Below are 13,574 nucleotides of genomic sequence, written 5' to 3'. Positions count from 1 at the left end.
TAGAGATCTGTCTCCCCTCTGGACAAGGGCTCAAGCCACGTTATGCCCTGGCTCTTGACACAGGGCTGAGTATTCTTTCCCAGGATGGCTTCAAGGGTCAAATGACTGCTGTGTGCACTCACTGAGGGTGTCTCTGCAAATGTTGTTGCCCTCTTCCCTGACACCCGTGACAGTGGAGGGCACGGGGCTGGCCCATTAGGCCAAGGGGACAGGGCACCCCAGCACTGCAGGCATCAGATACTCCCACTGGGTCCGGAGAAAGAAGGGAGGGCTATCTACTCGGAGCATGTGGCCCTTCTGGCCCCAGAAGCACGCTGCTCCCCCTCCCCCATGCCTGCTGGGCAGCAGCTTTCCCCTGGGTGGCCAAAAAGGCTTTAGGGACAGAGCTTTCGGTGTCTCCGAAGCTGCCACCGATGGCACAACCCGGGCATCCAGCCTGCAACGAGGGCCTCAGAGGAAATGGAGGAACCAAGTACTCGCTAAACGGGGGCAGGCTTTGGTGAAAGGAGCCCACACAAAACCTAGCTCTGAGCCTAATTAAAAAGAGTGCTTAATCCCTCCCCCAACAAATGCTGATCTCCCACAAAGGAGAACAGGAATGCCAGTGGCCAGGAAGACCCGAAGCCTTAAAAACAAGCGCTTCGGGCTGTGCTGGGCAGCTCCTCTATGATCTGATACAATGACTATTGTCAGGGAGGGCTGTTTTTCCGTGTTTTTGTATCCTTTTCTTCGCATCTTCTTTTGCTACCTAATTTCATGCATCAGAGGTCAAAAGACAAAAGGTCAGTCCTGGTTTAGAGGCAGCAAACTCCCCACCACCAGGAACGTGTATCCAAAGGAGCGCTTTGAGGCACCGCCTGCAGACACCGGCAGGTTTTCATCCCTGCCTAATTCTCTTTTGTCACTTCATGGGGTACACGAGTCTACGTGCAAATTGCATGAGAAATGAGACACCAACTGCTGTACCAAACTCGGAAAAAAAATCGGTCCCCCTTTCAATTCACCATACTATTTCCAACTCGCACCTTGTGGGTAAGAATTTGTGCCTAACAAGAATCCCGTCTGGGGCTCTTAGCCTGCCTATCCACAAACCTTTATATATACATATCAACTTACACTGCAAATAAAGACTCGGAATAGACAGTCCTTACTTGTTTTTCTGGGAGAATTTATAAACATTACCAACATTATAAACATTACCAATCTCCAAAACATTACCAACGCTTGTCCTAAAAATTGCTTTCATTGAAAATTTAGCAGCATTTTTAGTATGAGTGATTTGGTATGGTTCTTTTAGTATGAATTTAGTAGGGATATTTTGTTCTAGACCTCCAATTTTTGTCAACGCCCCATTTTGGATTCTCAAGTAGTAGTGTATTGCTAGTTTCCCTATGTGATAGATGGACACTTAGGTGATTATAAGGAAAATAGTGTCATGATTTCCCATTAGAAATATTTTCATGATTTAGGGGGAAAACAACTTTCTTGTTCTATGTTTCATAACCTCCTCATACCATCTTGATATGCCAAATGGCTTTCATCTGATTGAAAGTAAATGAGGGGACAGTTTTTTAATTTTTCTTTTTGTAGCCAATTTTTTAGCCAGTTGCCATTCAATGTCTGAAGGTCTGGCCCCCACCTCCAGGATTAAGTAAAGGAGAAGTTAAACACTTTGGGAAGTGTCTCTGGTCACTAGAGACTGGGGCTGGCTGCAGGGCTCACCTCAAAGGCCCTCTGGACCCAAATCCAGCCAGCTCCTCTTGCATCTCACTCTGGGCTAAGTCCTGGAGAAAGCTACCAGCAAAGAATAGCTGGTCAAGTTGCTAATAAGAGGTCAGCAGCAGCAAATCTGAAGGGTTTTTAGAGCTCGGTTTTATTACAGGCATGTTCTCAAATCCAGACTTTATATCCTGCAGTCCCCTCTCTACCCCTTTGACTGCCCCTCAAAAGGAAGAAAAAAAAAAAAAAAAAGCAGTCCACAACCTGCCATGAGTCTGGGGTATTCGCTTGGCGATTTGCAAGGTCACTCTACAGGCTCCAGGGAAAGCGCTCCAATCCTACTGTGATCCTCTGCCATAGCTCCGAAGTTATTACAGAAAAATGGAGAATGAAGTAAGTGAGAACATTAAAGGGCCTACTTACAGGCGCGCTTCACTTCCGTTTAATAGCCTGATCTATGTCCAAAAACTAAAAAGATTGTTTAACCTGTGCACTCACTCAAAATCGCTTGTGAAGTAGGCTCCTTTATGTTCCAATACTTCACGGGATGAAATTATATCACATTTAAATGTTATTGGTTTAAAACATTAAATAGGATGTAAGTCTAGGCTGGCGCATGAATATTTAAAGCTCACATTACACGGAGAAATAGCAGAAGAAAAAGGGGAGGGAGAGCTAACAGTTCATCGTATATTGATAGAAATAAAACATCCTATGTATTAACTTTCTTAAGCAAAATAAGATTTTATTATTTACAAATTATGACATTGTTAAATTTAAGGGGAAATATAATAAGAAATGAACTGACTTAACGTTTGTTCTCAATGTTAAACAGAATGCCCAGTAAATCTTTTCAACGCCTCGTTTGGAATTCTTAGGTAATAGTGGATTGCTGGAAAATGTTGGCAAATGTTAAATACAACTGACTGCCGATTTTCCATACTCACGTATTGCAAGTGTAACTCCAAGAGAGTAAATTTTATCTCAAAATTCTCCTAGAGTTTCCTTCAAACCTCGTCTCTGTGCATATGTATACGCCATATACATGACGTCTGCCATGTGTACCTGTGCACTAGAAACCAATAGTGGAACTGAATTGGATTACTGGATTGAGTTGAAATGAAACCAGCCAAACGACCCAGGTCTGCCCTCCCCGAGGCTTCTCTCAATAACACCTTTAATTAAAACAAGAAAAGCAGTAAAGTAAAACAACAATAGCGATAACCCACCACGAGCGCCAGGTTCCCCGAACACAGCCCCATCGCGTTTTCCAGCGCTACCCGAATATTCCTGGGTGGCGAGCCGCTAGTACATGGTGCCCTAGAGAACCAGGAGCCAGACCTCAAAGCCCTTTGGGCGCAGAGGACCCCGCTGGCAGCAGAAATGGGTGTTTTGACCCAAACCCGTCCTCAGCCCCTTTCTGCTGCGGACACCGCTAGAAAACTTGCGGCGGCGACTGGCCTGCGTTGCGCGCTTTTTGCGCTCTGCACCCAGGGAGTTGCCAGTGGAGAGGCGCCCCAACCACCCGAGCGCCGCCCCTAGGCAAGCCCCAAGCTTATATCGCGAGGGACCTACTCGCCGCGACTCGGTGTCCACCCTCAATCCCAACACCATCCAGGGTCGGCAAACGAAGCAGGGCGGGGCTGGGCATTAGGGGCACCGCCCGCGGAAGGTGCGGTGCCACGTGCGCGCTGCAAGGACCCTGAATCCTGCAAGTCCAGCTGCGGCCTCTGCCGCTCCCAGATCCCGGCCCCCAGCTTTGGGGCGGGGCCTCCTCCTTCCCTCTTGCCTGGACGTCGGCTCCCACCCACCCTCAGCTCAGGCCCCAGCCCAGAGCCCTAGGGTCAGAGTCGTTCTCCGCAGCGTCTCCCTAGGCTCTTACAGAGCGAGGCCCAGCGGCGGACCGCGCTGGTCCAACCTTCCCATGCTGGATTCCGGGTTGGGGATCTCTGGGGGCGCTGGGCCGGAACCGGGCCCCAGTTCCGGCCCACAAGCCCTGGGGTCATCGGGCGTTTCCTGGCGGAGTGGAAGAGCCCGAGCTAGGCTCCTCTCCTCCCGTCGTTGGCCTCCCCCTCCCTAGACTTCAGTGTCTTAGCTGGAGGGAAGCTCGCAGCGTGCCTAGGCCAACCCCTTCTGCGACTCTTTTCTTTTCCTGTCACTCTCTGTTCTCGGTTTCTGCTTTCTCGCTCTCACAGAATACAGAGCGCTGGGGCCCCGAGGAGCCTCCACACCAGCCCCTTTCCTGGGCCTCCAATCTGCCCTTCCTCACGGTCTTGTCTCTCCTTCAACATAATTCTGTCTCTATAGATTCTTCCCGCATTTCCCTGCGGGTTTAGCCAGCATGTCTCTCTGCCTCTCCAAATTTCCCTCTCCCTTTCTCCTGGGTGTAGCATTAAACAAATCCAGGTGTATCGAGGATGGAGAAATTCCGGCGACGTGGACAGAAAGAATGCCTTATTCTGTCCTTGTAACATTTCCGGCCACTACAGTTTGTCTTCTCCTTGAAGTGATGCCAGCGCCGGTACCGCCATGCAGGCCGCTGCTACCAAGGCGCTGGCTCGCTCTCTCGCTCTCTAGCTGTGTATGCGTATGCTCGAGTGTGGATTTATGTGTCCGTGGTTGCAAACCAGGACAGCCTTTCCAAACCGAAAGCTGAGCGGAGTTGGGTTCCTAGGACACTAGGGCTGCGGGCAAGTAATATGGGGGACTTTTCCGGGATTCCGACGCAAATCTGCCTCTAGACTCCGCGCGTCCCTAACCATCTGCCAAGTATCTCGAGGGCCGAAGCATCAATTCCGTGTGGTCCGAAGAGTTTCTCCACTTGCTCCTCTGTGGGGATCCGCCCCTCGGTCCAATGCTGCGGGAGTCAGGGAGGTCCGGAGCAAGCTGGCCAGGCGCGAGGGGAGATCGACCCACAGCGGACAGGGTGCTCAAGGGAACGGCGGCTGGGGATGGGTACCCCGCGAGGGGGGGCTCTGTGAATTCTGAGCCTGGCACTGGCCCCGCACAACCCGCAGGATTATGACTAGAGGCGGGCGCCCCCTCGGGAACGCACATTTGTTTCGCGTTGGTCTGGAGCGCGCAGAATACGACGCGGCGGCGCCGAGGTCAGGTTTTGCGGAGCACCGTGAACCCATCATTTCTGATGCTTGGCCTATTCTTCCGCCCTTCCTGGGTGCAGACTGGAACAGAGTAGTGGCCAGTGTCTCCTCCCTAATCCAAAAACCCACAAAGCCAAAACACACTTGCAAAACTCACCAAAGCATCTCACAAATACAAAAACTAAAGCCCACAGACAAAAACATAACCCCAACCCCCCATCCAAACGCTCGGCTCCTAAAAAATAAAATCAAAATCGAAGAAAACAAAACACATACAAACACAAAATTCACCTAACACAAAACACACAGACGAACACCCAGTAATACAAAATCAAAACACATCAAAACACCGCGCAGAAGCAACAGTCTTCCAAACGACACACAAAAGGACAACCTCCTAGGACAAAGTACAAAACACGTAAAATTAAAACCCACCAGACAGAAAACAAAGGCCACCAGAAAGGCCAGGACTCACAGAGCAAAACCCTCTTAAAATGAAATTCACGAAAAAACTACACGCAAAACACCCGAAACAAAAGACTCTCTCAGAGATAATGAAAAGAAAATTCACGGGAAACAAATAAAAACAAAACAAACCCTCTAAATCGAAAACAACCCCAACAACTCCCGCCCCCAGCCTGGGGTGAAATGTCAATTCCGGGAGGGCTTTTGATCTCTAGGCGCGGACAGGCCGCTCCTCCTCGGCTCTGCCACCCCGCGCGGGCTAGGCGAGAGGGCGGGAAGCAGGAGCTGGGGCTGGACAGCGGAAGGAAGAGTCGAGCTCTCGGAGAGGGCCAAAAATCGAATCGCCGGGGCAGGGACCCGGACTCGAAGCGTGCAAGAAGGAGGCGGCGCAGGGGGACTGCGCAGATTACTTGGTGGGGGGGCCGCCGGGGAATCCACAGCCACGTTTCCGATTGTGGCGAAATCGGCTCAGTGGATAAGAGATGTCCGGTTCCCGCCAGCCTCCCCCACCCCCCCTTTTCTCGAGCTCTGGGCTCTTCCCCCTAGGTTGCGGCCCAGCCTCGTGACCACCCCCTCCAAAAAACAAACAACACTCTTGCTGAGGGCGATTCACTTTCCGAAACTGCCATTGTCCGGAGGGCCAAGAGTCCTCCTGCAGAGCGCTCCCCCGCCCTGAAGAACCTTGCCCCTGCGACCACCCCACAGCGGGGCCCCACAGACTTCCAGTGGCCAAGCCTTGCAGCTGGACTCGGGACTGGGGAGGGGGGAGGGGAGTGAAGTTTTAAGCCTGGGCCGAAGAGAACGGGCTGGACGTGCCACACCACTGCCCCGTCTCTCTCGGGCTGATTTCCCCTCTTGGAATCAAGTCCCGGGTCTCGGGGCCGGGCCCGCCGCAACGTCTCCGGGCTAGAGGGCAAAGGGATTCTATTTATGGGCCGGGGTAAGGTGTCCAGGACTCCCGCCAATCTCCAGGACCTCTGAGATGGTTCTGCTCAGCTCGGGCGCTCCAAAGCCGAGGCCCGGATTTTATCTCCATCTTATAACCTCTATAAGCTCCGGGCCAGAATGGGACATGGTTTGGGAGGGAGCTCTGGGACCAGGAGGCTGAGTGGGGACCTGGGGGCTTTAGGGTTCTGGCACTACCCTAAAGTCAAGGACCCGGCAATGTTATTAGAGCTGCAAATTGGGGTGGGGGTAGGATTTCTGGGGGCTGGCGCCGCCCTAGGGGTGAATCTGAGGAAACTGGAACGCCCCCCTCTACGCCTGGCGACGCTGCTTGCCTTTGCACCCCCTTCAAAAACACCTGCTTGGCGAGGTGGTTATTTTTTAAAAAACAAAAACCCGGCCTGCACCCGCCTACGCGGCGGGGCTCACACCTAGAGGAGTCACCCGCACAGGGCCGCGACATCGAGACATCGAGACGCAGGGGTTTGTAGAACGTGCGGCCACGAGGCCAGGGCTTCCCGGCTTGCCTTCGGTCCGCACCTTCTCGTGGGCGCGCGGGCTAGCGCCCGGCTCCGTTTGAACCCTTCCTTCCCTCCCCCCAACCCCCTATAAAAGTCCAGGGCGGCGCGGCAGCGGCACTGCTGCTCTCCCGGCCTCCCGCACTGCTCCGGCCCGGCTCGGCCCGGCCCGCCCCGTCTGGCCAGCTGAGCAGGCCCGGTGGCACAGCGCGGACACCCTTTCCCTGTTCGGGGCCGGCAGTGCGGGGCGGCACGCTGGGGGCGCGGCGTGTCTGGGGACATCTTGTGATGTTGGCGAGAACAGGACATGATCTCACATGGCGAGAAGCTCTTTAGTTCCTTAATCATTTCACGGTGCCTTCGGACGCTTTTTTTCCACCTAAAACGTTTAGTTTCAGCTCAGTGATCAGCTACCCCAGCTCGGCGGGGGAGCGGAAGGCTTGAATTATTCCGACCTGTGAGCGGCCCCTGGCACCAGAAAAAAAAAAAAAAGAAAGAAAGAAAGAAAGAAAAAGAAAAGAGAAAGAAAAAAGAAAAAGAAAGGGGAAAAAAGGAAAAGAAAGGAAAAGAAAAGAAAGAAAAAAAGAAAAAAGAAAGAAAAAGAAGCACACACAAAAAGTGGAAACTTTTTCCCCCTGTCCACTTCATCAAGTTCTGGAAAATCAAAATGGATTTAGAGAAAAATTACCCGACTCCTCGGACCGGCAGGACAGGTAGGACTGCGATCCGGGCTTCAAGCATGCTAACTCCAGGACCCAGCCGGCTCTGGTCCTCACGCACGTCGGCCCTGGGGGAGGGAGTGAGCCGCATTTTCTCAGGGATTGACTGCGTGTCTGTCTGCGGCGCGTTTTTTATGTCTTTTCACCAATTTGTTCACACACTTCTGCATCCGTCCAAGTATCTGTGAGTTTGTGTTTTTCTCTGTTACTGTATGTCTATCTGGGGGTCTGAAAGTTCGTTTGGGTCCGTGTGTTTACGTAGGGGCTCAGAGTGTGCGTGAGTGACAGTGAGTTTGTGTGTCCCTGTATGTGTATTTTCAAAATGTCTGTGTGCCTAAGAATTTATGTGCCTGTGTGTATGCGTATCCTTATATTAATGGGTGTTAGTCATGTTTATGAGTTGATATTTCTGGGTACTGTACTCTGCATATCCAAAATGTGTGTCTGAGCCGAGTGTATGTAATTTGGAGAAGTGTCTCAGTGTACATCTACTCCTTTAAGGGCTTGTGTTTACCTGTCGTATCCCAAGTGCCTTTGGCAGTGAGAATGAGGTGGTTACGCTGACTCCTCCATTTTTGGATGCCAACAGCTGTTCACCGTGTACATGCCAATGTACACAAGAATGCCTGCCTGGAGGCACAGAGATGGATCTAGGGCAGTGGGGTTCTGTTGTGCTAAGCCTGCGGATGGTCAGGCTGTGGTCACATAATGTTGGAAGAACCCGGAATGGAGGCGTGATTTCAGGGAGGGCCGTCCCTGGGTGTGTGGGGTGCACTGCTTCACTCTGTGGGCTCTGTTGAGTCTACCATTTGTATGAAAGTGTCTCCTGTGGCAGGCATAACCTTGGCGGGTGACAGCAGGCAACCTACAGGCTAGTTGTGACATTTCTAGGGACCTCCAGCCTGCCTTCACTTTTTCCTAGACAAGCCTTTGACCATGGTGTGTGTGTGTGTGTGTGCTCTTGCGCGCACGCTGTGTGCACGGGTTTTATCTTGTGGGTGCTGCTCCAGTGGAGGAGAGCACAGTGGGTGGACATGTATGCCTAGCCTGGGCATCCAACTCTGGTGCCTGTATAAACACGGGCCTTCCTGGCACAGAGCTTGGTGTGCCACCCACAGGCCCAGGCAGTGGTAGCAGAGTGTGTTTATATCTAAGAGGAAGTGGCAGGCAGCAGGAGGCCTCAGTTTGCCCTGAGGTTAAATCTGGGTATAGGAGCCTCTTTTACGCATTAGGCTAAGTGTACTAACCCCCCCACCCAAACACACTCTTGGTCCTGCGGGCAAGAATTCCACTTCCATTATCCTCGTGGATCTTTGAGGCCGTACCTCCATCTCAGCCTTAAATACTGGTCAAAAAGCAGAGAGAGAGAGAGACACACACAGAGAGAGAGAGAGAGGTGGACTTTAACTCTAAACCCAGACAACTCCCTGCACATACATAGGTTTCCAAAATTGTAACAGGAGAAATGAGGACAGAAATCTAAGAGGTGGGGAATTAAAGCGGACTCCCCAAGGTTAAGGTGCATCAGGAAGGGAAAGGAATCGGAAACCCCCTCTGCTCCATCCCCTTCCTCCTTCCCCACTAGGGTCCCTCGGAGGGTAGGACTCAGAGAGTCGCCTGCGTCGGAATGAGGACTAGGTGTTGTGTGTATGTCGGGAACGGGTCAGAGGCATGTGAGGCTCCGAGGGAGGGTCTGGGTGGCTGGCAAGGCAGCCTCTCCCTACGAGCTGTCTACCCAGAATGTAATTCAGGGCGGTCGATGGGCTCTTTGATTAGTTCAATCGCCTGAATAATCGTTTAATCAATAAAGCATTTCATTCCTCAGTGAGGCGGACCTGGGTGGGGCTGGGGGGCCCTAGTCTGGCCCGAGTTTTAAAATCTGGAGAGCCACGCCCCATCTTCTCCTTAGGGCTGGGGTAAGGGCCGCCTCCTCTGGCAAGGGTGGACATCTCAGGTGACACTGCACTTCCGCCTGTCTGCACCAGCCTGCGCCCCAACTGGGGGGAGAGGAGACAGCTGAGAAGCTGGCCAGGCTCGGGGCATCTAGGTCTAGTTCTAAGGGATTTGTGTGGGCTTCTCCCATTTCTCAACTTCGAAGCCTTTTATGGGCCACTTGACCTCCTTTTCCTTCCTTCCAACTGTATTCCATTCCCTCTCTTGACTTCAGTTTCCCCATCTGTACAATGGGGAAGGAGTATATGCCCTTTTTGCTCTAATTCCAAGATCAGGTGAGGTCAGCCTTGAGCAGGGAGCCACTTAAGGACCCTCCTGTCTAGCCTCTGATCATTGTGGTACCAAAAAGGAAAAACTGACGGCAAGAGAGGGGCAGGGACTTGTCTGACATCATACAGCAAGAAGTACAGGAGTAGGTACTACAAGAAGTACTACAAGGAGTAGGACTGACAGGTGACTTCTCTGCCATTAGACCTCTCATTCTTGCTGGGAGAGGAGATGGAGCCCCACCCTCCAAAGGCCCCCGTGGAGAAAAACTATTCTTGGCCAAACTAGCTTAAGGAGTCCAAGGCCAGGAAGGCCAGGAGAGGCTGAGCACTGTCTGGGCATTGGCATCTAGCACCCTAGCTCTGGGATGAACGTGGTGGAATGATAATAATACTCCCTAGCCATGGATCTTCATCTTTCACAACTTTGGGAGGCCTCATCTCAGGGGTCTCTCCATTAGACACATAGGGAAGCTGAGCCCTAAGAGAAGGGGCCTGTAGCCTGAAGACTTTGGGAGAGAGGAAGGTAGTTCCAGAACCCCTGGCCTTCAGGGTGCACTGGTAATGAAAACAAACCCTGACAAAGGCAGTTTACGTGGTTCTTGAAAAATTTTGTTAAATTCTATTTTTCACATACTTAAGTGATTCCTACAGAAAGACCCTGATCCAGGTGCAGGAATCACACAGGAATTCACTCTGCCACCACTAGCTGTGTAACCTGGGTCAGTTGCTTTCTCTCTTTGATACTTTAAAAGTGAGGATTAGACCCAGGGTAGGTGGGGGTGAGGGTGGAGGTGGGAGGGAGCTGGCTGCCTCTGTTGGAAGAGCATGTGTCTCTTGATCTCTGGAGTCTTGATCTCAGGGTCATGAGTTGGAGCCCCATGCTGGGTATAGAGATTACTAAAAAATAAAAAATAAAATAAAATAAGGGTTCGAGAGAGAGGACCTAGTGAGTTAAGACAGCGATAGCAGCGGCATCTTTGACGCCCTCAAACTGAGCAACTAATCTGAGCCCTGTAGGCCTCCCTTCACCTCAAACAAGAGAAGGGAGATGGGCTGGAGGAGTAGATTTCAAGCCCCTAGAGCCCTTTAGCAGTCCCAAGCCCAGACTCCTACGTCCCAACTCCTGCGTGGCGGGTGGGGCTGACTGGGCAGAGAGAAAGAGGAGGAAGGGAGAGTATGTTCTGAGTGAGGGCAGGTTGCTGGCTGAATCTCGAGGTGGACGCTCCTCTGGAGGTATTTTGGCCTCTCATACATTCTCAATGGGCTTTTTTTTTCAACAGCAGAATTTTCAAAGGCGATTCAACTTCCATAAATTGAGTTCCTTCCCGGATGGTTTCCTTTCCCAGTCTCCTGCCTCCAGTGCTTAGCACAGGGCCTGCCCGCCCTGCTCAAAGTTGTACCGTTGGGGATCGTAACCCCGTGACTGTTGGACACAGCAAGTCCCGACCTCATTCAGTGCCATCGTTGAGACCAACTCCCTGCTAGTCTTTTCCATCTCTCATTGCTTGTCTCTCTACTAGTCTCACTCAGACCCGTGGGCTCATGAGCCCTCGGAGGCACGACTGTGGCGCCGAAGCCCGGCTCCTTCATGGAATTGCTGTGTAATCTTGAACTAGTTCTATAACTTGTCGGGGCCATCGTTTGGTGGCCTGTAAGGCTGGGCTAGGTGGCCAGGATGTTAGGTCTGGTGGTGGTGCCTCTTGGCGTTAGAAGTTCCCAGAAGACGGCTGCCTTGGAGATGGTGAATAATCCCCACCCAGAGGGAAACTTCCTCTGTCATGGGCACCTGTCGCCCAACAAATTAGGCAGCCCAGCTAAAGCCTGTCCTGAAGCAGCACGCCTCTGTGTGAAGTGGGAGTCCAAGCTATTCCTGCTCAGTTAATATCTGTGGTTCCATCCCTCTCCGGCAGTACTTCCAAGATTCTGTCCAAGCTGCACAGGTATTGGGAAGAAAACTGGTTTGTGCCGGCATATCCTAACTGGGTTCTTTGATTTGGCAGCATCCACACCCTCACCTCTCCCCCAAACTCCCTGCCATCCCAAGAGTGGCTCTCTTCTGAGAGAGGTTCCCAGCCCACAGCCTTTCCTCTACCTTAGACTTTCTACGTGACCTTGGACAAATCCCTCCTCGGCCTCAGGTTATGCATCTGAAAAATGGGGAAAGCAACGCCTCAGGGCCCTTTTGGCTCTAAGACTTTAGAAGTTGTGGTTCTAGGCCCGGACTCAACGAGTGTGGCTGGAGGTGTCCCTCAGGGTGTCCCCACACTCCCGCCTCTCCGGTGGGAACGCTGAGCCACCACTTCAAATTTTAGTCAGTTTTTATGCACCTCGCGCCACCGGGTGGAAAGAACATGGGAACCAGGATGAGTAGCTCCTCTCTGCTTTTGCAGAGATGGGGGTTTCTGCTTCAAGACGGGGTCAGGTTTGAGGGGGTGGGAGAGGGATGGTGGGGAGGTGGTGAGGATCGGGACCTGCACGGTCCCAGACAAAGGAGAGACAACGCAGCCACTCCACCCCAATGCACACCGCAGCCTTCTGGGCCCCAAGAGGCCGCTTGGGGCCGTTTTGCGCAGCTGTGCCCTGGAGGGGGTGGGGATGGTGTCAGCACCGGAAACTTATCTACCGGTTAGGGGCAGCTGTGTCTGGGACAGTAACAGAAGGTGAGAAGGAAGGCTAACTCAGTGTAGGGAAGTGGCGCAGAGGTAGAGAGAAGGGAGACTGAGGCAGAGAATGAACCAGGATTCCTCTCAGGAGCAATCAATCTGTGCTCTGTCTTCCTTACAAGCCTAGGTCTGGAGAAGTTATCTCAGAGCCCCTTTTTATGTTTAATATCAGAGGATCATTACTTGTGAATTACAAATGGTGGGTTTGGGGACCACTTCCATGAGCTGCTGGGGCTGGAATCTTCAGTGTATTTGCCAGTGCCTCCTGGGTGTAGAATGTCTGTCACATGCTTCCTTTTCAAAGTCCATTCCTTTGCTTGTTGTCTTCTGGACCAGGAGAGTCTGTTAGAAATGCACGCATTTTGTCTTAAAAGCAACAAGAAATTCCCCGGAAAAGGGAAGGAGGAGTTTTCTCTACAGCAGCCTGGTGTAGCACGCCTGTCTTGGCGCAGCCCTTGCAGATAGAACTCGCCTGCCCACCTGCCTGCTTCAGGGACCCTCATTAGCACTGGACTAACAGGACTGGCTTCATTCAGTTCCCAAGAAGTCTTGCGTCAGATGCAGTATTACTCCTGGAAACAGAATCCTTCAGCTGCGCATCACTAGCCCCCAAAGCATCTGGCAGTTCCTGGTCTGAAGCTGGAAACAGAGGCTCAGGGCTCAGTGCTTGGACAACCTGGTCCAAAGCCTCAATTAGTCTCCTCTCCCAGGAGCACCCTGATTACTAACTTTAAAGGGGTGTGAGATTTCTTTCCTCTCAACGTCTCTGCATTTCTGTTAGCTCAGAATTGGGGTGTCCTGGGGGTAAAATGAGGGAGGGAGGTGGACGAGGTGGCGGCGGCAGCGGCTTAGTAGGCTCTTGAAATGTTTAAAATTGTGAAATGTTTCCTCTGGAAGGAGTTCCATTAAAAACTAGGTAAGCCAACTCTACCCATTTTACAGATGAAGAAACTGAGCTCAGAACCGGGTAGATGTGCTCACACTACGAGTCTATTGCGAATCTGGTGGTGCTTAGATTGAAAACCGGATCTTTTACTGCGCTCCGATTTTTCCTCTAATATCCGTGTGTAGATTTTCAGGAGACTATTCCTCCACCCTCCCCGTTCACCTCCCCATCCCCACTTTGGCCGCCCCAATCTCTTAGGGCATTCCAAGTTCCCAGCACTGCGGCGGGGAGGTCAGGCTCCCGCGGGATCTTCGGCGGGACTCTCCAGGCCCTGTG

General features: G+C 52.1%; 1 protein-coding gene across 2 annotated transcripts in view; it reads left to right on the top strand.

Moving 5' to 3' along the window:
• The first annotated feature begins 6,575 nt into the window (after nt 1-6,575).
• Nucleotides 6,576-13,574, top strand: part of PAX5 (paired box 5) — a 194,484-nt gene continuing 187,485 nt past the window's right edge. The window contains exon 1 of one of the 2 annotated variants that reach the window (XM_060609304.3): nt 6,576-7,461. In XM_060609304.3, the coding sequence (XP_060465287.1) occupies nt 7,416-7,461 (46 nt within the window). In that variant the 5' untranslated portion in view covers nt 6,576-7,415. The remainder of the gene's footprint in view (nt 7,462-13,574) is intronic. The other variant, XM_081790913.1, reaches the window with a different exon arrangement.

Source organism: Panthera onca, chromosome D4, assembly GCF_046562875.1.
Source record: "Panthera onca isolate mPanOnc1 chromosome D4, mPanOnc1 haplotype 2, whole genome shotgun sequence".
Classification (NCBI taxonomy): domain Eukaryota; kingdom Metazoa; phylum Chordata; class Mammalia; order Carnivora; family Felidae; genus Panthera; species Panthera onca.
Note: the sequence above shows the minus strand (reverse complement) of the source record. Positions and strands in the feature narration are given on the sequence as shown.